General features: G+C 42.9%; 1 protein-coding gene across 6 annotated transcripts in view; it reads left to right on the top strand.

The window, feature by feature from the left end:
- The first annotated feature begins 1,704 nt into the window (after positions 1–1,704).
- Positions 1,705–27,167, top strand: part of C17H19orf18 (chromosome 17 C19orf18 homolog) — a 36,553-nt gene continuing 11,090 nt past the window's right edge. For 2 of the 6 annotated variants that reach the window (XM_047710786.1, XM_047710783.1), the window contains exon 1: positions 15,120–15,341. Coding sequence is in view for 4 of the 6 variants with exons in the window: in XM_047710783.1 (XP_047566739.1) it covers positions 15,309–15,341 (33 nt within the window). In the remaining 2 variants the exon portion in view is untranslated. Of the gene's footprint in view, positions 1,881–2,003; positions 2,070–5,843; positions 5,904–6,309; positions 6,403–7,073; positions 7,177–9,296; positions 9,479–11,045; positions 11,327–15,119; positions 15,342–16,250; positions 16,350–27,167 lie in introns of those variants that run through there. The other 4 variants (XM_047710788.1, XM_047710789.1, XM_047710785.1 and 1 more) reach the window with 4 other exon arrangements.

The raw sequence follows: 27,167 nt of genomic DNA, 5'->3' as shown, positions 1-27,167 counted from the left end.
CCCACAGTGGTATTCTGATGGATTGGCACAATTCATCCAGCTGGGCGGGATGCATGGAATATATGAGTCAATTCAGGAACAGGTCTTGAAGAGCCAGGTGTCCAGAGATCTAAGGGAAAGGACTGGGCAAAGCAGTAGTAACCATTGGGAAGTTGATATCCTAAAACCAGCTCCAGAAAAAGCAGTGTCCATGGGGATCCTGACAGTCCAAAGTCAAGTCTAGCAGGAGCAGTGCCCATAGGGTAATTAACAGTCCAAAAACAAGCCCAAAGGGGCACCTTGGTGGCTCACTTCTGACTGTTTTTCTTGGCTCAGGTCTTGATCTCAGGGTCATGAGATCAGACCCTGTTTGGACTCCGTGCTGGGCATGGAACTTCCTTAACAACAACAACAACAACAAAAACTCCAAAGAGACATAGCAGATGAACTTGTCCAGATGGATCCGAATGGCAATTCTGGATTGCAGAACATAGAAAGAGAATGGGAGCCAAGTTCTTATATGGATCATCCCCCAGGTATAGCTGGATGGAAGGAAGACAGGAATGGGAATTAGGGTGTTGTATATGGATCAGGCTATGGACAGGAATGGGAACTAAGGTGTTGTAAGAATAAAGCAAGAAGCTGGCGATAGTCCACTGTATGGATATAGCTATCTAGAGGGTTTTAGGCTTGTTATCTTACAAACATTCAGAAAGGATAGCTGCAGGGCACCTGGGTGGTGCAGTCAGTTAAGCATCCGACTCTTGGTTTCCTCTCAAGTTGTGATTTCAGGGTCATGAGATTGAGCCCAAGTCGGGCTATGTGCTCAGCACAGCATCTGCTTAAGACTCTTTCTCCCGCTTCCTCTGCCCCTTCCCCTCCTCTCTAAAATAAATAAATAAATCTAAAAAAAGAAAGAAAGAAAGGATAGCTCACCTTTAGGTACAGTGCAAGTGGAACCAGTTTCTAATCCCAGGGGGCTTCACAAGCATTCGAAGTTCTGGTCTGCTATTGTTATTGGTAGAGGTGAATCAAAACTTGCCTTGGGTATTTTGGGAACTACTGGATTGACAAAGGACATGTACAAGGGACAATCTTCTATGCTATTTTCAATTCCATTTCCACATTTTGCGATGATTCAATTAATCTCCTTTAAAGAAATTTCTGGAGGCAGCCAAAGGGGTCTATGGTTCTGAACAGTACCAAAAGGGTGGAGGTGTACTGAATTGCTTTTTTGCAGATGCTCTCCCGTTTTCCAGCAAGAACTAACACTCAGTGCCAACACTTTTTGAGCTTTGCATGGATTACGTTATTCAGACATTGCTATAGTCCTGTGAGGTAGGTGCTATTTCTTTCTCCTGTTTTTACAGATGAGGAAGCTGAAACCCAAGGCTTAAGTTACCTGATCAAGCAGGAAGGTCTAGGAAGCCAGAGACTCGGACTAGAATTCAGGCTTTTGACTACACAGCCCTACTGTGTTCTCTGTTGGCTTCTTGTGTGTCCCATTGAATTTTCAATGATCTTTGCTGCCTTCTCACTGGTCTGTACACTCCCTGAGGGCAGGGCCCTGGTTCTGTTCTCCACAGATGAGCATCTCCCCATGCGCCATCCTGTTAGTATCCCCATTGTTTGACCTGGTTCCGTGGAGGAAGTCCATGTGGCAACGTGAGCTGACCTCACATTGGTGGCTCCAGGTCAGAACCCAAACATTCTGTAGGGAGCAGAGTTTCTTAGTTCCTCATAAATACAGGGCAGATACTATTCTATAGCTAAATATATCCTTTCGTCCATATGCTAAAAGACTAACAGTTTTGGAGTGATGGACAAAGTTCAAAGTTCTTTCACCTTTCTAGTTTTGTTTTTAATGGAATGCCCACTTCTTCTATGCTTGCCTTATGGAGGTGAGTTCCAACCAGTTGATCTAGCAACAGACTTAATGGGTAACTTCAACTGTTGTTTTTACTTGTTTCAGGGGAAATAAGAAGGGGTAATTATATTTCACTGCTACAAGTTTTCTTTTCAAGGCTACAAACAGTCACAAACATCCACAAATGTCACTAAGCAGGAAGGTGTTTTCTCAAGACTCAGAGGTAAGTCACTGTGTTACTCATTCGGTGAAATGGGAACCATAGTCTGGGGTCATCCTATTCACTGTATGAATGTGTCTTGTCTTGTGTATTTGCTAGGAGCATGCGCCATACAGTAATATAATTAGATAAGCATTGCTTGAAAATTAGTCCGATATTATTCTCTCTTGGTAAGCTGTGCTTTCTTTTCAGGGATTACTGTGCCTCTCTTTCATTTCACTCAGCACACACAGAGACTTTGCCTGCCTCAGGATCATTTGAATGTGTCTGTATGGCTTTAATTGTAATGTGGGGGCACATTCTGGTGGTAGACCGTAGGAATCCAGATACAGCAAGCATAAAACGTTCTTTATAATTATCTGTCTTCTATGCTTTGCATTTAGGTCCTAAAACTCTGTTTATCTCAAAACAGAGAAACTGACCCTGACAATTGGTGAACCAGGCAGTAACTCTTTGTGAAGAGACACGGTACTTATAAACAACTTCTAGTCTGTACAAGGGAAATGCTATCTGCACAATATAATAGCTTATAATTCTGTAGGAGGAAAGGATATTGCCATGGGCCCCTCCCTGGCCCTGGCTCTCTGACCTTCCGATGACAGCACAGATCCCTTCAAATCTGTCGTCCTCAACCAGCTCATGTGACTGCAAAAACAGACCAGAAACCAAATGCATTATGTCGTTAACCCCCCATATTCATGAAAGGAAATGCTGGATACAAACAGAACAAATTGCAGTTTAAGCCACATATTTCTTTGAGGCATTGTAATAAATTTATTAACAGTATTTACCTTCTTAGCTATTAGGTCCCCTTGTTTAATACCAAGTTATTTCTTTATTTTCCTAAATTTGTCTTAAATTTGTCTCTTCTCTATGGTCCCTTTGAACGGCCTTCTAGCTCCAAGACCTATTATGCCCAAGCAATTCCCAGGGCGTAATGGTAAGTCAAGGGATCTGGGATGGTGGCTGGGATTCAGGAACATTCCCAGAGCTGCTGCGGTATATGGCTCCAGAGGGCACCCCACAGTGGTCATCACTAATCTGTACAGCCCTTTCTGCAAATCAGAAAAAGGAGTGCCCTGTGGATGGTTGGTTTAGTTATGATGCCACTCAGAACAGAAAAATAGCACAGATGTCCAAGCATCAGGAAATACAGACTTTTTTTTAAACATTTAATTTATTTACTTAACTGACAGAGAGAGAGAAAGAGACAGCAAGACAGGGAACACAAGCAGGCTGAGTGGGAGAGGGAGAAGTAGGCCTCCCGCCCAGCAGGGAGCCTGATGTGGGGCTTGATCCCAGGACCTAGGGATCATGACCTGAGCTGAAGGTAGATGCTTAATGACTGAGCCACCCAGCTGGCCCAAAATACAGAAAATCTTAAAAACAATACAGCAGCCCTTCCAAACACATTAGGAACTTTTCTAAAGCTCGGCTATGAATACCTCACTTGCCTGTTCATCCCCCTACTGCCAAAGCCCAGAGATTGAATTCTTGCCAAGGTATCAGGAGACCTGCATTTTAATCTTTACTTTGAAACTAACTGGTGTTATGAGCTTGCACTAGAGGTTTGCTGAGACCTCTGGTGCGTCTGAGCTTTGGGTCCCAAAGGTTCTAATATGGAGATAGAGGACAGAATTGTTTTAGATCATTGGAAGACTCCCAATTTTCTCTATAACCCTTAGCTCTTGGTTATATGAAAAGATGCCTAACTCATAATAAGGGAAATACTCATTCCAGTTTTCAGCTATCATGTTGAGAGTGGACAAATGTTTCATTAAGAAAACTGGCAAAAGAGTTGGGAAATATAATCTCTGGCTTTTTTTTTTTTTTTTAAGTAGGCTCCACGCCCAGTGTGGAGCCCAACACAGGGCTTCAGTTCACACCCTGAGATCAAGACCTGCGCCAAAATCAAGAGTTGGACTCTTAAACGACTGAGCCACCCAGGTGCCTCAATCTCACATTTTTTAAAACTGAAGTATAATGAATGTATAACATCCTATTAGTTTCAAGTGTATATAATCTCATATCTTGTGTGTAGGCAAGGAAAGAGTGCAACTTCTACAGAGGGCAATTGGCAATCCTTATAAATACAAAACGAATGTATTTACTTTTTGGCTCAGAGTACTGAAATATGCCTAGGATTTATTTTAATCAGGTATGATAAGACATACAGACATAGAAATGATTGTTCATGATGGAAGAACATTATATTCACAGATTCCTAGAAGCAGGGCAAGAGGGAGGAGCATGGCTCAGAGTCCTTATTGGTGTTTTCATGGGAAAGAAAGAGTGAAGTGGGGTAGGGACACAGAGTAGTGGATAGTTGGAGTGATTTCAGTGGGCTCTGGGCTATAGGAGTGGTTTCTAGTTGTCCAGCATTCCAGTTGGCCCTGGGAATATTTAGGGTAGGGGGAACATTGGCTTGCTGTGTGAGAGGTAGTTGGGGCTGTGGGCTCTGGGTTGGTTGGTTTATATCAAAGGCACGCTCAGAGGGGAGGTGTCCGTGAACTTTAGGAAATAGCTAACCCTGGGAGGGACGGTCTGTCTAGGAGCAAAACCTCAGATGTGAAAACATCAAAAATACAGAAAATAGGAAAGCCTGGCTTAGTCAGTGGAGTGTGCAACTCTTGGTCTCAGGATTGTGAGTTCGAGCCCCACATTGGGTGCAGAGATTACTTAAAAATAAAATGCCTTACTCCTTGCTCAGCAGGGAGCCTGCTTCTCTCTCTGCCTCTGCCTGCCATTCTGTCTGCCTGTGCTCGCTCTCTCTCCCTCTCTCTCTGACAAATAAATAAAATCTTTAAAAATAAAATAAAATAAAATAAAATGCCTTAAAAATACAGAAAATAAGGGGCGCCTGGGTGGCTCAGTTGGTTAAGCAACTGCCTTCGGCTCAGGTCATGATCCCGGAGTCCTGGGATCGAGTCCCACATCGGGCTCCCAGCTCCATGGGGAGTCTGCTTCTCCCTCTGACTTCCCCTCTCATGCTCTCTCTCTGTCTCTCAAATAAATAAATTAAAAAAAATACAGAAAATAAGAAAATATAGTCAATATAGACAGAAATTTCATTTCTAGGAAACTACTAAAAAATATGTTTCTTGGGATGCCTGGGTGGCTCAGTGGGTTAAAGCCTCTGCCTTCAGCTCAGGTCATGATCCGAGGATCCTGGGATCGAGCCCCACATTGGGCTCTCTGCTCAGCAGGGAGACTGCTTCACCCCTCTCTCTCTGCCTGCCTCTCTGCCTGCTTGTGATCTCTGTCTGTCAAATAAATAAATAAAATCTTTAAAAAAAAATGTTTCTTGAGGTACCTGGGTGGTACAGTTAGTTAAGCATCTGACTCTTGGTTTTGGCTCAGGTTTTGATCTCAGCGTCTTAAGATCCAAGCCCTATTTTGGGCTCTGCACTCAGCAGGGAGTCTGCTGGAGATTCTCTCTCTCCCTCTGCCCCTCCCCCTCACACTCTCTCTTTCTCTTTCTAAAATAAATAAATCTTAAAATTTATTTAATATATATTATATATATATATATATATAATATATATGTATGTTTCTCATTTCCCTAACCCACCTACTCTCCTGTTCTGCTGGGGACTTTCACATCAATTTTTCTTGCTCTAGAAAACCCCCAGACATGATTACCTCAGGCTCATTTTGATGGGTGGCCTTGTTTCCTCCATCACTGGCAAAATCCAAGCAGTCAAAAGAGAGTATCTGCATCCCCCTCCCCATCCACCTGCAACCTCACCCTCTTTCTCTGCCTTCCTTCCTTTCCAGGCCAAGGATGGCCCCAGCCAGTGCGCCACCATCCATCTCCCCGGACTGGCACAGGCACAGGTGACAAGTCCCTCCTCATTTCCTGTAGTTTAAATATCAGTCCCGTCCTCCTATGAACGTGCTGTCCGTTCTCCCATATTAGAAAGTAAAACCCATCTCCCGATCCCTTAGCCCTCCTGGGAGCTGTCCTCATCTCTCCTCAACACCAAAGACACCGCTAGCCCTTTCGCAGCCCACGTTCTTTCCGCCCTGTTCGGCTGAGCTTTCACTGAGGCGTGAAGCTCGGGGCGTTTTTCATTCAGTTGCTGAACTTTCTGTGCCATGGAAGGGACGGGGGTGGGACGGCCAAGTGCAGGTGAAGAGTAATCACCGTGGTGTGTGAGGTTTTACAAGCCGAGGAGCGTACTCGCCCCGGAGTTGCTGTTTTGTTCAGTTTGTGCGAACGGTAACTCTTCTCTCGTCTCAGGCGGTGGGGAGAGTCGTCCACCTGACCGCAGCAAGAGCAGCCGGAATCTCAGAGCACATCCGACGCCCGCGAGCGCTGAGACCTGGAATGCAGGTTGGGGCAATGGCGTTCTCAGTCTCTAACACCCTCTCAGCACAGCACCGCACACCCTGAGGCCATCCGTGCGACACCTGAGTCACCAAACTAAAGCCGCTGTCCTTGAAGCCACAGAGCTGGCAGGTGCTGCTAGACCGAGTCAGGGATCCTGTGATCTCTGCAGCATCCCTACAGAGTGAGAGCAGGCTTTGGCAAAGGACCAGAGGCAGAGGAAGCAAATGGAGTTGGGGATTCCTTTCCATGGGAATTCAAAGTGTATTTGTTCACATAGGCCATGAGATCTAGCCTCCACATTATTTATTTATTTATTTATTTATTTATTTATAAAAGATTTTGTTTATTTATTTGACAGACAGATCACAAGTAGGCAGAGAGGCAGCAGAGAGAGAGAGGAGGAGGCAGGCTCCCTGCTGGGCAGAGAGCCCCACGCGGGCTCCATCCCAGGACCCTGGGACCACGACCTGAGCTGACGGCAGAGGCTTTAACCCACTGAGCCACCCAGGCGCCCCAAGCCTCCATATTTTTTTAAAATTAAGGATGCTATTTTTTATGGTACTTTGGATTTTGTCTCCCATCCCCCTTTGAAATAACAATATGATTAACAAATATATTAATTGATAGACACAAGTGAAATGAAATTTTATGTGAACTGTTCTTTCCATTTTTAGCACTGATTTCACACAGACCTGCTCTTGTTCAAGTAATTATAATTGCGTGTGTAGCTTTTGCCATTGCCCTGGTATGTGGAATCGTTATTTCCTATGTGATATAGTAAGTATTTACTAAATAACATTACCAACCTCAAGTAAGACATAACAAACTAACCAGGTTATTATTTAGTAATGCTGGTGATGATAATTCTTACAATCACTAAATTATTACTGTCATTCTAAACCTCCACACCTGTGTTTTTCAGAATATGGACTGTACTTATGTTGGGTCACAATGTAAATGAAGAAAAAAACAAATAGGACAGAATACAATTTTAGTAGGATAGAAAATATTGAAAAGCATATTTTTAATGCAAATGCTGATTATTTAAAAATTAAAAAAATTTTAAAGATTTTATTTATTTATTTGACAGAGAGAGAGCACAAGTAGGTAGAGCAGCAGGCAGAGGGAGGCAGGGAGGCAGGCCCCCTGCCGAGCAGAGAGCCCAATGCAGGGCTTGATCCCAGGACCCTGGAATCATGACCTGAGCCGAAGGCAGCTGCTTAACCAGCTGAGCCAACTGGGTGCCCCACAAATTTAAAAAATTTTTTAAAATTTTATTTATTTTTTAATTTGTTATTTTGGTCACCATACAGTACATCATTAGTTTTTGATGTGGTGTTCCATGATCTGTTGTTTGTGTATAACACCCAGTGCTCATTACAACACATGCCCTCCTGATACCCATCAGCAGGCAACCCTGCCCACCCCTCCCCACTCTGAAACCCTCAGATTATTTCCCAGAGTCCATAGTGTCTCATGTTTCATCTCCCCCTCTGATTCCCCCTTTCAGTTTTCCCTTCCTTCCCCTAATGTCCTCTGTGCTATTCCTTATGTTCCACATATAAGTGAAACCATATGGTAATTGTCTTTCTCTGCTTGAGTTACTTCACTCAGCATAATCCCCTCCAGTTCCATTCATGTCGATGCAAAAGTTAACTGACTGAGCCACTGAGGCACCCTAAATAAATAAATCTTTTAAAAATTACACAAAAACATGTACATAGGGATTCACCTTTTCTTTTTTTTTTTTTTTACTTAGGTTCCCATATGGTTCACACAGCATTGTTGGTTCCTATGTTTATTTGAAATTTTGATATTTGGTTTATTATGGATTTTTTCCCACTCATTTCAATTTGTTAAAATATTGAGCTAAAATACTTACCATCATTCCTGATTTTTTTGACACAACCTAAATTTTGCAACTGTAATCAAGACATTGGAGACCAGGATTTGGGTAATTACTGTTAACAATGTTTAGGATCAGGCCAGTTCTTCCTAATTACATACATCAAACGATTAGGAGGGTATGTATGTTAGGAAAGAGGAAAGCATTCTGTTACTCCTTTTCACATCAAACAGAGATAGCTACTGAAAAATCCACTTTCCGGGCTGGACCTGGTGGAGTGAGCAAGGCACTCACCTCAGATACAAAATTTAAGAGGGTGCCAAAACACTCAGTCATCAAGATGAATGATGTTTTAATGCAATATTTTATAAAATCCACAATTATTTCAAAAAATATCCATGATGCGGGCGCCTGGATGGCTCAGTGGGTTAAGCCACTGCCTTCGGCTCGGGTCATGATCTCAGGGTCCTGGGATCGAGTCCCGCATCGGGCTCTCTGCTCGACAGGGAGCCTGCTTCCCTCTCTCTCTCTGCCTGCCTCTCTGTCTACTTGTGATCTCTCTCTGTCAAATAAATAATAAATAAAATCTTTAAAAAAATAAAAAAAATATATCCATGATGAACAAAATGCCAACATTTTAAATACAGGATCAGTAATAGTGTTGTGCCAAGCCACACCGGAGAGCGAGCAAAAGGAAGAATCAGTAATACCTGCCTGGACTTTATTTAAAATTTTGGTATTTTGTTCATTATGGATTTCTTGGCATTCTTTTTTCTTTTGTAAAATGTTGCATTAAGATATTATGTAGTTTAAAAAGAAGATATTATTATATTCTCTTGTACTCCACGTGAGTTCCTTATTCACCTCACCTAGTCTTGGCCCGAGCTACATCCTCTCCTGCCTGTCAGCACACACTGAAGAGCGGTAATTGCCTCCTTCCCGCGCCTATGGCCAGGTACAGTGATTGCTTTTCAGGCAAAAGTCGCATGGTTAAGGTAGAATGATTCCCCGTGAAAGCTGTGCTCTTAAGCTCATGCACATTCTTCTCCAGTCGGCTGGTGCACGCGGAGGAAAGACAGCAACTGGTGTGGCTTTATAACAATGTCAGCGTACCATTCCTGGGAGACGACGACGACGACAATGTGGGTGAGGACTCTGAGAGCGAGAGCCTGGATGAGTCCGCCTACCTGCTTCCAGAGAATGAAGAGGAGCTGGAGAAGTTCATTCACTCAGGTAAATGCCGGGCCAGTTTGTCCTGCCAGATGTAAAAGCTGAGCGGGCCCTGACAGTTTGGTTTACAGAGGCAAAGCGAGGAGGGATTCAGTGGAGTTTGAGGTAATGGAGGTCAATATTTACAGCCACATCTGCAGAAACGAAGTGTTCTCATCAAACTGCACAGAGGGGAAAACAGCCTTGGGTTGCTTGGTTCCTTTTGTGGGGCAATTCCAAGGACCAAGAGCAGAGTTCAGGAGACCAAACTTCCCCCAGACTAAATCTTCCTTTAAACACACTTCTCGGGGCGCCTGGGTGGCTCAGTGGGTTAAAGCCTCTGCCTTCAGCTCAGGTCATGATCCGAGGATCCTGGGATGGAGCCCCACATCGGGCTCTCTGCTCAGCGGAGAGTCTGCTTCCTCCTATCTCTCTCTGCCTACTTGTGATCTCTGTCTGTCAAATAGATAAATGGAATCTTTAAAAAAAATAAAAATAAAAAATAAACACACTTCTCAGGGTGGCACTGTTCCTGAGTCTAGAACACAGGGAGACATATGTCTCTCTTGCACAGTCTGCCTCCATCTGATGTGGGAACAGGATCCAGACCCCCAGAATGGACGCTTGTAGGAGAGGTGCTCACCATGCCCGCAAATCTTTGTGAGGAGAAGGCAGCATATGTGCTCACATAAACCTGATTTTGTAGAAGCTCTGAGATAGCCTCTTAACAAAAATTATAGAGCCAAAATATTTCAAGTGCACTGTCTGATTCAGCCGTGCCAGTCTTCGGTTGTGTGAATCTCCTCTCTCACAACCCCAGACACAGGAGTCAGAGACAGGCCGGAAGGCCAGGAGTGCAGTGATCAGTGATGCTTACTGACACCAATGCCCTTGTTTACCCTTAGGAAATACTTTTTCAATGTCTTTTCCTTACATTGAAGTATAGCTTTTCTGTATTTTTTTTTTAAGTTAACATACAGGGTACTATTAGTTTCAAGTGTACAATATAGTGATTCGGCACTTCCATATGACACCCAATGCTCGTCCCAGCAAGTGAGCTCCTTAACCGCCCCCCCACCTCCTCCTGGTAGCCATCTGTTTGTTCTCTATGGTTAAGGGTCTGTTTCTTGGATTGCTTCTCTCTTTCTCTCTTTTCCCTCTTTGCTCATTTGTTTCTTAAATTCCACATATGAGTAAAATCATATGATATTTGTCTTTCTCTGACGGACTTAATTCACTTAGCATAACACTCTCTAGCTCCATCCATGTCATTACAAATGACAAGATTTCATTTTTTATAGCTGAGTAATATTCCTTTGTGTATATACATCACATCTTTATCCATTCATCAGCCGACATGATTTTTTTTAACTGAGCATTTATAAAGCATTTATAAGATGTGGGAAAATAACTTTATATTGGGGGGTTAAATAATTTTAAATTCAGTTTTCACCATGCTTTTCAGATGAAAAACATTCATTTTATCTTGAAAATTCTATTCTTTGTACGTTTATTTTTCCATACTTTTCCCTTCACCTTTTGTCTGTTCCTCATTTACTAGTACCTCAATAACATTATATCTGTATTTTAGTTATTAGATCCAAAAGAAGAAAGCATATGGAAAACAAGAGATTGAGGAAAGAGCAAAATTTATTAAAGGGAACAATAATGGGGAATTCTATGCCCGGTATATTCTCAGAGGATCTATGAGAGCAAATGAAAGTGATGCAGGACATGCTAGCCAGCGTGAAGCCCACAGCTGCAGGGACGACCCGTGACTGGGGACCTGAGCAGGATTTACTCCTCGAGAGCTCTGTCCAGAGCACTCTAAAGAAGAAAACTAGAAGTATGTAACCGAAAATAAATCCATATATGCAGTGAGTCTTGCTTCTTAGCTCTCATAGTCCATTAATAATTATAACATATTGGAAAAGAGAAAATCCAACTTCCTGAGTACAAAAGAGAGACTGTCAGGATTTTTTCCCCTTTGTTTCAAAATTATTTATTTATGATTTTTAGGATTTTCTTTTCTTGCTCCTAACCAGAAGCACGAACAATTTCTTTGGGCAGTCTCTCAGGCCAAGCCAAGGAACTACTTTCATGATACAAAACTTTTCCAGGGATATTATCTGTCAATTGCGGTACCTTGTGCCCATTCTCCTCACAGGAGAGCTGAGAATATCCAAATAGATTTGACACTGGACTAACATGCAGCTAATGGATTAACATCATCCCTGTTTTTAAGGATCTGGGATCCGATGAGGAAAAAGGGGCTGCAGGTAAGGAGGTGTCAGGCGTGGCCAGTTGTGGTGGGCACTGTCAGCTGGGAGCTGCTGAGAGCTGTGGGAATACAGGAGTCAAGACTGAATACAAACAGGTCAGTGCTTTGGAAACGGTCTGATGGGTCCTCAGAAAGTGAAGCAGAAAGGCTCGACATGACCCAGCAGTTCCACTCTTAGGGTTAGGTCAAAAAGAACCGAAAACACACATACACAGAAAAACCTGGGCACAAATGTTCACAGCAGCGTTACTCATGAGAGCAAAAAGGTGGCAACAACCCAGCAGTCCATCAACTGACAAAAAGATAAAGTGTGTGTGTGGGGTCTATCCATATAACGGAATATTCTTCAGCTATAAGAAAGATAGAAATAGGGGCGCCTGGGTGGCTCAGTGGGTTAAAGCCTCTGCCTTCGGCTCAGGTCATGATCCCAGCGTCCTGGGATCAAGCCCTGCATCGGGCTCTCTGCTCGGCGGGGAGTCTGCTTCCTCCTCTCTCTCTGCCTGCCTTTCTGCCTACTTGTGATCTCTATCTGTCAAATAAATAAATTAAAAAAAAAAAAAAGAAAGAAATACCGATACATCTACGACATAGAAAAACCTTGAAAAAATTATGCTAAATGAAGTATGTTAGACACAGAGGTCACAAATTTTCTGATTTCATTTATCCAAAATGCCCAAAATAATCAAATCCATAGAGGCAGAAAGTAGATAAGTGGTTCCAGGAACTGGGTGAGGGAAGAAAAGGGAAGGACTGCTGATGGGTGTGGGGTTTCTTTTTTTTTTTTTTTAAGATTTTATTTATTTATTTGACAGACAGAGATCACAAGTAGGCAGAGAGGCAGGCAGAGAGAGAGAAGAGGAAGCAGGCTCCTCACTGAGCAGAGAGCCCAATGTGGGGCTCGATTCCAGGACCCCAGGATCATGACCTGAGCCGAAGGCAGCGGCTTTAACCCACTGAGCCACCCAGGTGCCCCAGGTGTGGGGTTTCTTTTTGGGGTAAGGAAAATGTTTAAAAATTAGATAGTTGTGGGGGCGCCTGGGTGGCTCAGTGGGTTAAGCCGCTGCCTTCGGCTCAGGTCATGATCTCAGGGTCCTGGGATCGAGTCCCGCATCGGGCTCTCTGCTCAGCAGGGTGTCTGCTTCCCCCTCTCTCTTTGTCTGCCCCTCTGCCTACTTGTGATCTCTGTCTGTCAAATAAATAAATAAAATCTTTAAAAAAAAATTAGATAGTTGTGATGGTTGTACAACCTGGTGAATATACTTAAAAAAAAACCACACACTTGGATTGTACTCTTTAAAAGAGTAAATGTTGTGGTATGTGAAATATATCTCAAACAAACTGTTAAAAAAAAAAAAGATTTTGTTTAATTTGAGGGTGAACTGAAGCCAGACCCAGGCTTCCCAACTCTTCCTTTCAGTTTCCATCTTTCATAAAATAAAAAAATTATAACAACAAAAATTGTAATAGACAACATGACAAAGGAATAGTGCGATATATATTAGGAACTGGGATGGTCCAAAGAATCTTTCAGCCAACAGTTTGCACTTGCCTTGGTTGCGCTGCCAGGAAGGAGTTACGTGTGGGGCAGGTGGCCCAGGGGACAGCAGGGGCACCTGGGTGGCTTAGTCTGTTGGGCATCTGCTTGAATTGGATCAAGATCCAGTTCTTCATTGGGTTTGTTGCGCAGCGGGAGCCTGCTGAATTTCTTCCTCTGCCTGCAGCTCCCTCTGCTTGTGTTCTCTTTCTCTCTCTGACAAATATATAAAATCTTTTTACAAATTGAGGTATAATTGACATATAACATTCTGTTAGTTTCAGGTGTACAGCATAATGATTCCATATTTGTATACACTGTGAAATGGGTACAACAACTCTAGTTAATATCCATTACCTTACACAGTTACAAAAATTAATAGCTTTCAATAATTTGCATTTTACAACTTTTTCTGAGATATCAATTCCTCATGCAGAATACTGCCTGTAATCACAGAGGAAATGATAACCACTTTTCGGGAATGAGATGAGATCATGGGTTTACGATACCCCTACATTTTGGGATTCAGAGCACACTTCGCATGCATGCTCCACCTGTGGACACTGCAGACATTGTCCTGTATCAAAATAGTATTTCTTTCATTGTTCTGCTTTTGAGATCAATGTCAGATCTTAAAGGAAGTGAATATAAGGACAGTGAATAAGAGACGTGAATGGATAAAAGCTCACCACACTGGACATCATAGGTTACACAGATCTATATTTGTACTCTTGCTTCAGGGTAGCACATCTTCCTCCATCTTCCTTGTCATGCCTCTATCTGGAGTACTTTCCTTCTTGTCGCTGTACATACACGGTTCGTTTGCTCTAATTCTTCAGAGCGCATGCATTTGAATTACAGTACAGTAATTTTTATTCATGTCCTCTATCAGTGGACACATTTTGTGACTAACTGGAAAACTTTGTGCATTTGGATCTGTAGCCTTTGGGAGCATCCGAAAGAATATGTTTAGCTTTTGAGAGCATGCTGAGCTTCCTGGACTCTAAAAAAACATGTCTCCACATAGCTGCTTAGTTGCAGCCAGACCCTCCAGAAACCTAAGTTCGGCGTCTTTCGGAAGGAGCTAAGTCCCCCTTGGGACATAGAACCTGTTTCCCAGTGTCCTCTGGCGCCTCTGGGCTCTTGAATTAGGCGTCCCTAACCAGAACTAAATTTCGCAAAACTGATCTTAAAGCTCCGTCCTATATGTATTTAAAAACCAGCAAGGTAATAGTTATTAGCTCTCAGATATGACTGGACAGAGAGAGACTTAGTGGTGGTGTGTGTCCGTTTGATTTTGTGACTCTGGGGAACACATGAAATAATGTGTCTACAAGCATGTCTGTGATTGGTCCAGAGCATACTTCACGAAATCCGGATCCCAGCCCGCAGAGCAGAGAAGTCCCACCTCATCCTCCAGCAGTAAGTAGGGTGTAGCACTGACCACGCCCTTCGCAGTGGTCCCTCGCCTTTCCCAGGAACCTCCTCCCAGAGCCACGAGCCTGGAGTTTTAGCTCTTCGAGAACTACATTACCCAAAAGCCTAAGCGCCGGAGTCCAATGAAGGCCCGGGAGAGGGGCGTTTCTGTAAGTGCGAAAGGCGGGTGGGCGGGATTTCCGGTATCCTCCCCGCGTTGGACGTTTGGTGGCTTTTTGCTAGGATCTACTGAAGCCGGGGTTGTTTTTTTTTTTTTTTTTAAGATTTTATTTATTTATTTGACCGACAGAGATTACAAGTAGACAGAGAGCCAGGCAGAGAGAGAAAGGCAAGCAGGCTCCCTGCAGAGAGCCTGATGTGGGGCTTGATCCCAGCACCCTGGGATCATGACCTGAGCGGAAGGCAGAGGCTTTAACCCACTGAGCCACCCAGGCGCCTTGAAGGCGGGGGTTTTGATTGCTTGTTCAGGCCGGAGGTGGAACGGTGTCGCCGTTTCACAGAGACCAGTGGGAGGCTCGGGGTTGGCGACGTCCACCCACCGTCCACCCACCGTGGCCCCGCAGCTGGGGCAAGACTTGTTTGCGTCCCCGACCTAGACCCGGATGGCGGCGGCCGCGCCCAGGGACTCGGCTGAGGTAAACGCTCGTACCCCGGGCCCTCCCCGCCGCCCCCCGACCCAGACCCCGAAGGCCCGAGCGCGGGGCGCCTGCCCGCGGCCCTGTGGCCCCGGCCCCGGTGTCCCGGACAGGGAGTCGGGGGTGGGCGGGGGCGCGTGTGTGAGCGCCGGCGGGCTGCGTGCGGGAGCGGGCTCTGGGCTGAGGGGCCTCCGGGGCGGGGGCTGCAGGGGGCCTGAGGCGGGAGGATTCTGCCCTCAGGGGACGGAGCGTGAGGCGGCGGCACGCCTTTCCTGAGAAGTTGTATTCTCGTGAGGACTCTGGGAGCTGTAGGGATTTTGAGTAGACGAAGGACTTGATGTCAGTGGGGACTAAAAAAGTAGCCACGTTTTTCCACAGAGCAAAGCAGATTAGGTTGGGGCGTGAATGTGGATTCTTGGAGACCCGTGAGTGGGCTGGTGCAGCGACCTACCAAGAATGTTCTGAGGGTGGGTGAACCAGAGTAGTGCCAGAAGAGAGGGAGGAAGTGGTCAGAATCCGGATAGATTTTAAAGATAGAACCAACGGCAGTTACTGCATCAGATGTGGGTGTGAGTGATAGTGAGGAGTGAAAAACCAAGTCTTTAATTTGTGCTGTTCTGTTGTTTTTCATGAACGTCTTGAAAATGGAAATCAGGAGGGCAAGGTAGGGAGGTTTCAGAGGGATCATAAGTTGAATTTTGGACATGGTTGATTCTGAGATGTCTTGGGGTAGACGTGTCCCATGGGGACCTGGGATGGAAGGTGTAGGGTTCTGGGAGAACCGGCTGGGTTTGGAGATAGCCACAGGGTGAGAATAGTGGTCTGGACTAGGCCAGGGCCTGGAGATCAGATTTAGGGGTAGCAGTCTTAGGTATGTTATTTTATTTATTTTTATTTTTGTTTTTAAAGATTTTTAAGAAATCTGTACACCCAGTATAGGGCTGGAGCTTGGATCAAGCCTGGACCCCAGGATCAAGAGTCCTGAGCTCCACCGACTGAGCTAGCCAGGTGCCCTTTTAGTATGTTATTTTAAATGGTCCCTGGTGTGAAACGGAGGAACTGTCCCTCCTGGCGAGGGGAGTAGGGGAAGAAACATGCGCATTCTTGACACTTTCCATCAGAAAGAAGGAGTCCTGGCATTTGAGAGGGTTCTGTCAGGCTGCGTGAAGAGAAGGCTGTAGGGCATTCGGATCCTGGCATGGGATAGTGACCCACCAAGGTTGGGGTGCTGCAAAATCGCTACAGTCTGATGACCTCACTTTTACTTTTGAACAACTTGTCCTAAGAGAAACACACATTGGAAAGTTCCTCCAGTGCTAGCAGTGATTCTACTTCACTCAGTCTTGCCAAGGACTTAAAATACCTCAAATACCTTATGATAGATTGTCTTAGCCTCTATGTTTTTGACTAAAATTTTCCGTGGACAAACTCATTGGGGGGATCTTGCCTCACAGGAGAGTCCTACCAAAGCATTCCTCTAAGCGAGGAGGGAGGGGGAGGGGGAGGGGGAGACGAATCATGAGAGACTATGGACACTGGGAAACAAACCGAGGGTTTGGGGGGGGCGAGGGAATGGGTTAGCCTCTTGTTGGGGATATTAAGGAGGGCAGGTATTGCGTGGAGCACTAGATGTTATATGCAAACAATGAATCATGGAACACTGCATCAAAAACTAATGATGTACTGTGTGGTGACCAATGTAACACAATAAAAAAATTAAAACCAAAAAAACCCCAAAGCATTCCTCTAATACAAGTTGTTTAAACCCAAGAGATGTTTCTGTTCACATGCCCTAGATGTGATTTTTATGAGTATAGTGGAGGCACAACTCCACCTGTAACCGTTTAAGCTTGGACTTTTTTTTTTTTTTTTAAATATTTTATTTATTTACTCGACAGAGAGAGATCACAAGTACGCAGAGAGGCAGGCAGAGAGAGAGAGAGAGGAGGAACCAGGCTCCCTGCTGAGCAGAGAGCCCGATGTGGGACTCAATCCCAGGACCCTGAGATCATCACTCAAGCCGAAGGCAGAGGCCCAACCCACTGAGCCACCCAGGTGCCCCCCCCTTTAAAAATTGAAATATAGTTGACACAGAATGCGTTAGTTTCAGTGTGCAAGTCATGTTTATACATTATTGGCTGGGACTCAAGAAGCACATTAACAAGAGAAAAATAGTTTATTGATGTGTGCAACACAGATGGGAGAAACCTAAATCAAAAGTAACTCAAAATGGTGGCTCAGGATTCCAGTTGATGTAGCATTTTCTTTCTTTCTTTCTTTCTTTCTTTTTTTTTCCTTTAAAAGATTATTTATTTATTGGGGTGCCTGGGTGGCTCAGTGGGTTAAAGCCTCTGCCTTCGGCTCAGGTCATGATCCCAGGGTCCTGGGATCAAGCCCCGCATCGGGCTCTCTGCTCAGTGGGGAGCCTGCTTCCTCCTCTCTCTCTGCCAGCCTCTCTGCCTACTTGTGATCTCTGTCTGTCAAATAAATAAAATCTTTAAAAAAAAAAAAAAGATTGGGGCGCCTGGGTGGCTCAGTGAGTTAAGCCGCTGCCTTCGGCTCAGGTCATGATCTCAGGGTCCTGGGATTGAGTCCCACACTGGGCTCTCTGATCAGCAGGGAGCCTGCTTCCCTCTCTCTCTCTCTCTGCCTGCCTCTCTGTCTATGTGATCTCTCTCTATCAAATAAATAAATAAAATCCTTAAAAAAAAATAAAAAAATAAAAAAAATAAAAAAAAATTTAAAAAGATTATTTATTTATTTATTTGACAGAGAGAGAGAGAGAGAGAGAGATCAGAAGTAGGTGGAGGCGGGGGGTGGGAAGCAGGCTCCCCACCAAGCAGAGAGGCCACCCAGGCGCCCCTGATGTAGCATTTTCAACAAAGAACAATAAATCTGTAGAGAAATGACAGGAAGAAAAGTAATGTTAGACTTCCAAGGGCAGCACAGTGTGGGACTCAATCCATCATTACCTGAGCCCAAGGCAGACGCTTAACTGACTGAGCTATTCAGGCGTCCCCCTTCCATGGGGTTTTTAAGACAATATTCACTGAAATCAGTTCTCTTATGGAACCATATTTGTGAAAGTCTGCTTAAGATTATGGCCACACCAGGAGCACCTGGGTGGCTCAGTTGGTTAAGCATCTGCCTTGGGCTCAGGTCATGATCCCAGGGTCCTGGGATCTAGTGTCACATCAGGCTCCCTGCTCAACGGAGAACCTGCTTCTCCCTCTAATTCTGCTGTTCCCCCTGCTTGTGTGCTCTCTCTATCAAATAAATAAATACAATCTTAAAAAAATATAAAAAGGTTATGACCACACCAATTCTAGTGTGTAGGGGTGGGTTTACCCAAACCAAGTCCCAATTCTCTGACCCACCTTGGTATCCTACAGTTCAATTGAAATCTGACACTATTTACCAGGAAATACTGTCAGATCTCACATTAAGGATTTAGTCCTCTAAGACTGTCTGCACTTCCCTCTTCAGGCACCAGTCACACATCCATGTTCTCACCTCTTGTTTCTGACCAACTGGCTGTAGTCTGGAGGTTCCAATGACCCCCACCCTTCTTGGGTCTGATTAATTTACTAGAGTGGCTCACAAAACTCAGGGAAACATTTTACTTAATAGATTAATGATTTATTGTAAGAGGATATAATTCAGAAATAGCCATACGAAGGGCAAGGTTTGTGGAAAGGCACAGAGCGTCTGTGCTCTTTCCTGATACACTGCTCTCCCTGAATCTCCACTTGTTCACCAACCTGGAAGCATTCTGAACCCTGTCTTTTTGGGGTTTTATGGAAGTTTCATTATATGGGCATGATTGATTAAAATCTTCAGCAGTTAATGATTGATTGAACTCAATGTCGAGCCATTCAGATCTCCAGAGGTCAGGGGTAGGACTAAAACTTCCAACCCTCCAATCATATGGTTGGTTCTCTTGGCAACCAACCCTCATCCTTACTTAGATGCCTTCCAAAAGTCACCTCATTAACAAAAGAAAAGACATCTTTTCTCTCATCATTTAGGAAATTCCAATGGTTTTAGAAGCTACCAGAAACAGGGACAAAGATCAAATATATATTTCTTGTGAATCACAGTATCACACTGACCTGGTAAATACACCTATGTTCATAGAGAATTCAGAAAACTTTTAATCTGCGTTGTGGCTTTATTTTTGCCTTAGTGAATGTGTTTAAATGCTCAGTGATGAAAAACCAAAATGATTATCTTGTGAATGTTACGTTCTTTTTTTGAATATTATATTCTGTTTTTTTTTTAACTTTTTATTTATTTGATGGAGAGAGAAATCACAAACAGGGAGGCAGAGGGAGAGGGGGAAGCAGGCTCCTCACCCAGTGGAGAGCCCGATGCAGGGCTCGATCCCAGGACCCTGAGATCATGACCTGAGCCGAAAGCAGAAACTTAACCCACTGAGCCACCCAGGTATCCCTGAATATTATATTCTTAATATCACCTATATGGTTATTCTCCGATTTCTCTCTGAGAGAATAGGCAAGAGCAAGTAACTTATATGTCTGTACCCACAATTCTTTTCAGTTTTTACTTTAAATATTTTATATATTTGAATTATAAATAGATTGTCATACTGTATTAAATGCATAGGCAAACTCTGTGCAGTCTGTAATAAATGATCCTTCATTACAAAAATAGAGAAAAGCTAAAAGGAGTGGAATGAGGTAACACACAAATACTAAGAAGAGGGTTGGAGTGATTATATTAATACAAGAAATTGTCAGCTTTAGGGAAAGTAATATTACCAAAGATAACATAAGGACATTTAAAATATTAGATAAAATTTAATCAAGAAAATGTAAGAATGCTAAATGTATTTGTACATAAGAATAAGCCTTCAAAGATTCTTTTAAAATACTTTTTTCCATTTTTATTTTTTCCTAAAGGAGACAGAAAGCACACACAAGTGGGAGGGGCAGAGGGAAAGGGGGAGAGAATCTCAGGCAGAGTTGGCTGAGCTCAGAGACTGACTTGGGGCTTGATTCCTTGATCCTGAGATCACGACCTGAGTGGAAACCAAGAGTCAGAGGCTTAACTAACTGAGCCACCCAGGTGCCCCTATTATTTTTTTTAAGTAATCTCCATGCCCAAAGTGGGGCTTGAACTCAAAACCCCGAGATCAAGGGGTGCATGGTCTACCAGTGGAGCTAGCCAGCAGCCCCCCAAATTATTAATTAATAGAATAGACCCCAAAACAGTAAGGATATATAGAAGACACCACCAATATCATCAGCTAACTTGATTCAATAGATAGGCATAAAACATTGCTCCATATTGCAGCAGAATGCACATTCTTCTCACCTACACATGGATTATTCACCAAGATAAACTAAATGCTGGGCATAAAATAAATTTCAGTAAGTTTAAAATTGAATTATACAGAATATATTCTCTATAACAGCAAAAACACAGATGTTGAAACTTTACAGAACTTTTAAGTTACCAACAAGTAAAGACACAAGGGAACGTAGTAGAGAATAAACTGGGAGCATAGTTTTGTAAAATAGGCAAGGGTGATTTGAATATAGAGCTAAAAAGATAAAACATATGGAAAATGGATAAACATTGCTATTAGAGTTGATGACTTCTATTTCATAAAGCTCATGACAGCCAAAATTTAAGAGTTAAGAGAGATTGAAAGAGGTTTTTCTTCTGTGGAAGATGGCAGAGTAGGAGGATCCTGAGCTCACCTTGTCCCGTGGATACCTAGGTAATATATACCTTAGTGTAAATAAACCAGAAAACAATCCAAAGACTGGGAGAACAGATTCCACACAGGTAAATGTAGAGAAGAGGCCACATCAAAAAGGGTAGGAAGGGCAGGGAACCAAACTGACCCACAAGACTATCTGCGGACGGGAGGGACACTGCAGGCACAGAGAATGGAGAGAAGCAGACCCCACACCAGGTACCCAGGGCACCAGGAACTCACACTGGAAAACTTTATACCCATCATATTCGACTTTAAAAACCAGAAGGGCTTAACTTCTTGAGTTCTTAAAATCAGGGTGCTTAATACCTGGACCTTTAAAAAATTGGTGGCTTTGGAGGGTGATAGGAAATGGAGTCCCTGCCCATGAAGAGATGCATAAAAACAACTCCACTGAGATACAGCATAGAGGCAGCAGTTGGAAAAATGCCAGATGTATACCGAAAGGAGATTTATTTTCTGGTTTCAGAAACGTGCTGGAGGGGCAGGGATTTTTAGGTGACTTCTCAAAGAATAAGAGTTGTCAGGTGCCATTGCCTTCACCTCCACCGCTAGGCTAGAAACATGGACACCTGCAGGACCACTGCAGAATGAACCCTCTTCACCTCACTTGGTATTGGCATGCCCCACCCTCTGTAATCCAGCCTTACTGGAGTCCATCCAAAGGGGCTGCAGGTCCCCTGCCACAGCAGACCAGTGAAAACCCTCCTAGTACCATGTGTGCCAGGTTCTCCTGTGGACCCTGCTCTGCAGTTCTCCAAAGTGACTCTGGGTCCTCTCCCACAAGCGGAACAGCACAGACCTTGCTAACATGCTTGCATTCTCCAGCAGTCCCATCCCTTCCCCTCCAACATGCTTTCTGCGGGACTCTATCAGAAGCGGCACCTCAAGTGTGGCAGTGTGCAGGTGGTCTGGACAGGGCCAGCACCACTGCAAAGTGACTTCTGTCCTGGGGAGAAGGGAAGATAAGCACACAACAAGAGTTTGACTGCGGCCCCATCACAGGGTTGGGGGCAGGCATTTGGGCTGATTGCAGGCTACACCCACCAGTGAAAGCCTCTCAGGACAACACAGAGTATCTTGCTGTTCAGTGCCTGAGTCTGACTCAGATGCCTGGTCTGACTCAACTCAAACCCAGGGTGGCCATACACTGCCCATTTAACAGTACAGGGACCAAACCCTGCCTGCAACGGGGAGAGAGCCGTTGCAGGTGGCTGAACTGAAGGCAAAAGTGGCTCAGCCACAACAGTAGGGTGCACATAACACATGTAGGAGACACTACTGAAGCACCAGGTTCTGGTGAAAAGGTGACATCGCACTGCAGGGCACGACAGAAACTTTTCTTCATAAGGAATACACAGCCCTAGAAGAAATGTTGAAGGGAACTCTAAGTGGAAAGAAAAAACTATAAACAGGAGTAAGAAAAGAAAAGTAAGAAAAAGAAAAAAAAGGAGTAAGAAAAGGAAAGGAAAAGAAAAGTGGGATCAAGCCCCACATCAGGCTCCTTGCTCTGTGGGAAGCCAACTTCTCCCTCTCCTACTCTCCCTGCTTTTGTTCCCTCTCTAGCTTGCTCTCTCTCTCTCTCTGTCAAATAAATAAATAAATCTTTAAAAAAAGAGAATGGGTTCAGACTTGTGACTATCAGCTTAATATAGAGTGTTATATGGATAAAATATTATATACAAACCTAATGGAAACCACAAATCAAAAACCAGTAATAGATATGCAAAAAAGGGAGGGAAGACAAATCTGAGTGTATCACTAAAAGCCAGAAAACAATGAGAGTGGAAAGCAAGGGAAGAAAGGAACAGAGAAGGACTGCAAAAATAATTACAAAATAAGTAACAAAATGGCAGTAACTATCAACAATTATTGTGAATGTAAATGGACCAAATGCTTCAATCAAAAGAAATAAGGTGATGGATTGGGTAAAAAAGTAAGACCCATGTATACACTGCCTGCAGGAGGCTCAGTTATGACCCCAAATACATGCAGTTTGAAAGGGAAGGGACGGGAAGGCATTCATCATGGAAATGGAAATGAAAAGAAAGCTAAGGTATCAATACTTATGTCAGAAAAATTAGGCTTTAAAACAAAGACTGTAATGAGACAAAGCAGGGCACTGTATAATTAGAACAATCTAACAACAAGATATAGTAATTTTAATTATTTATGAACCCAATGTTTGAACACCCAAATACATAAAGCAGTTAAACGTAAAGGAGTAACTAATCGTAATACAATAACAGTAGGGGACTTTAACACCCTAATTACATCAGTGGACAGATCATCTGAACAAAGTCAAGGAAACAGTGACATTGAATGATACTTTGGACCAGATGTAACTAACATATATTCAGAACATTTCATCCTGAAACAACAGAATATACATTCTTCTCAATTGCATATGGAATGTTACCCAGAATAGATCGAGCTAGGCCACCAAACAAGTCTCAACAAATTCCAAAAGATTAAAGTCATACCATGCATCTTTTCTGACCACAATGCTATTAAACTAGAAATAAACCACAAGAAAGAACCTGTAAAGAAGACAAGGGGCACCTGGGTGGCTCAGTGGGTTAAAGCCTCTGCCTTCGGCTCAGGTCATGATCCCAGGATCCTGGGATCGAGCACCACATTGGGCTCTCTGCTTGGCAGGGAGCCTGCTTCCCTCTCTCTCTCTCTGCCTGCCTCTCTGCCTACTTGTGATCTCTCTGTCAAATAAATAAAATATTAAAAAAAAAAAAAGACAAATACAGGAACACAAATGCAGAAAAAGTCTGTAAAGCCACAAATGGGTAGCTCAGATGGTTGAGCTTCTGCCTTCAGCTCAGGTCATGATCTCAAGATCCTGGGATGGAGCTGCATGATGGGCTCCCAGCTCAGCAGGGAGTCGGCTTCTCCCTCTCCCTCTGCTTCTCCCCCTGCTTGTGCGCTCTCTGTCTCTCTCAGACAAATAAATAAAATCTTTAAAAAAAAAGAACATGAATACATGGAGGTTAAATAACATCCTACTAAACAATGAATCAATCAAGAAGTCAAAGAAGAAATAACAAAATACATGGAGACAAATGAAAATGAAAACACAGCAGTCTCAGATCTTTGAGATGTGGCAAAAGCTGTCCTAATTGGGAATTTTTAGCAATACAGGCCTACCTCAAGCAGCATGAAAAATCTCAAACCTAACCTTAACACCTAAAGGAGCTAGAAGAAGAGCAAAAGGAACTCCAGATCAGTAGAAAGAAAGAAATGATAAAAATTAGAGCAGGAATACAATAGAAATTAAAAACAACAATCAATGAAACCAGGAGCTACTTCTTTGAAAAGATGAATAGAACTGATAAACCTTTAGCCACACTCATCAAAAATAAAATTAAATTAAAAAGAGGACTCAAACAGAATCAAAATTGGAAATGGAGAAATAAAAACCAACACCACAGAAATACAAAGGATTATAGGAATATTATGAAACATGTCAATAAATTGGACAATCTAGAGGAAATGGATAAATTACTAGAACCATATAACCTCCCAAAACTGAATCAGGAAGAAATAGAAAATTTGAACACACTGATTACCAGCAATGAAATTGAATCAGTAATCAAAAATCTCACAATGGGGCACCTGGGTGGCTCTGGTCATGTTCCCAGGTCCCAGGATCAGGCCCGATGTCAAGTTTCTTGCTCAGCTGGGAAGCCTGCTTCTCCCTCTTCCTCTGCCAGCTGCTCTCCCTGCTTGTGCTCTTTCTCTGTCAAATAAATAAAATCTTTAAAAAGAAAAAAAAAACACCTCCTAACAAACATAAGTCTAGGGCCTAACTCTCAGCTGAGTTCACCAAACACTGAAAGAAGAGTTAATACTTACTCTTCTTAAACTATTTAAAAAAATAGGAGAGAAAGGAAAGCTTCCACATTCATTTTACAAGGCTGGTATTACTCTGGTACTCAGTCCAGATAAAGACACTACAGAAAAAGAGAACTACAGGCCAATATTTCTGAACATAGATGCAAAAATTCTCAAGAAAATGCTAGCAAACTGAATCCAACCAAACATTAAAAGCACCATTCACTGTGATCAAATGGAATGTATTTCTGGGATGCAAGGGGGTTCTTTATTCACAAATCAATCAGTGTGATACATCATATCAACAAGAAATAAGATAAAAACCACACAATCCTTTGAATAGATGTAGAAAAAGTACTTGACAAAATAAACATCCACTCTTGATAAAAATCCTCAACAGAGTAGTTTTAGAGGAAATATACCTCAACATGATAAAAGGCCATATATGGAAAACCCACAGCTAATACTCAGTGGTGAAAAACTGGGAGCTTTCCCCCTAAGATCAGGAACAAGACAGGGGTGTCCAGTGTCACCACTTTTATTCAACATTGTACTGGAAGTCCTAAAAAAAGCAATCAGACAACAAAAATAAAAGGCAGCCAAATTGTTTAAGGAAGAAGTAAAACTTTCACTATTTGCAGAGGATATGGCACTTTATATAGAAAACCCAAAAGAATCCTCCAAAGAACTGCTAGAATTGATAAATGAATTCAGTAAGGTCACAGGATACATATCCATTACACTTTTATACACTAATAATGTAGTGGCATAAAGAGAAATTAACAATCCTAATTATAATTGGACCAAAAATAACAAAATTTCTAGGGATATACTTAACCAACAAGGTAAAAGACCTGCACTATGAAAAGTATAAAACACTGATGAAAGAAAGTGAAGATGACAAAACAAATAGATACTCTGTGCTCATGGATTGGGAGAGCAACTATTGTTAAAATGTCCCTATTGCCTAAAGCAATCTACACATTTAAAGCAATCCCTATTAAAATACAAACAGCAGGGGCGCCTGGGTGGCTCAGTGGGTTAAGCCCCTGCCTTCGGCTCAGGTCATGATCTCGGAGTCCTGGGATCCAGCCCCGCATCGGGCTCTCTGCTCAGCAGGGAGCCTGCTTCCTCCTCTCTCTCTGCCTGCCTCTCTGCCTGCTTGTGATCTCTCTGTCAAATAAGTAAATAAAATCTTAAAAAAAAAATACAAACAGCATTTTTACAGAACTAGAACAAATAATCCTAAAATTTGTGTGGAACTACAAAAGACCCGAGTAGCCAAAGCAATCTTGAAAAAGAAGAAAAAAACTAGAGGTATCACAATCCCAGATTTCAAGATCTATTACAAAGCTCTAGTAATCAAAACATTATGGTACTGGCAGAAAAATAGACACATAGGTCAGTAGAACAGAACAGAGAGCTCAGAAATAAACCCACCATTATATGGTCAATTAGCCTTCAGCAAAGGAAGCACAAATACCCAAAGCGAGTCTCTTCAATAAATGTGTTGGGAAAACTGGACAGCTGTATGGAAAACAATGAAACTGGATCATTTGTAACTGATTCTTACACCATACACAAAAATAAACTCAAAATGGATGAAAGACCTAAATGGAAGACCTAAAACCATAAAAATCCTGGAAGAGAGTGCAGGTAGTAATTTCTCTGACCGACCATGGCAACATTTTTCTAGATATGTCTCCTAATGCATGGGAAACAAACAAAAATAAAATATTGGGACTACATCCAAATAAAAAGTCTTTGCAGAGCGAAGAAAACAATCAACCAAGCAAAAAGACCACCTACTGAATGGAAGAAAATATTTTAAAATGATATGTCCCATAAAGGGTTAATATCTAAAATATATAAAGAACTTACACAACTCAACACCAAAACCCAAATAATTTAGTTTAAAAATGGGCAGAAGACATGAACAGACATTTCTCCAAAGACATCCAAATGGCCAACAGACCCATCTCAAAATCACTAATCATCAGGGAAATGAAAATCAAAACCACAGTGAGCTCTCACACCTGTCAGAAAGGCCAAATTAAAAAACACAACAGCTGTTGGTAAGGCTGTGGAAGAAAAGGATCCCTTCTGCACTGTTGGTGGGAATGCAAGCTGGAAGGTGATATATATATCCCCAAAGGATACATTATTCAGCTATAAAAAAGAATGAAACTTTGCCACATGGGATAATGTGGTTGGGTCCACTGCTAAGTGATACTGAT

This window comes from Lutra lutra, chromosome 17 (assembly GCF_902655055.1).
Source record: "Lutra lutra chromosome 17, mLutLut1.2, whole genome shotgun sequence".
Lineage (NCBI taxonomy): Eukaryota > Metazoa > Chordata > Mammalia > Carnivora > Mustelidae > Lutra > Lutra lutra.
This window is presented reverse-complemented; position numbering and strand designations above follow the sequence as displayed.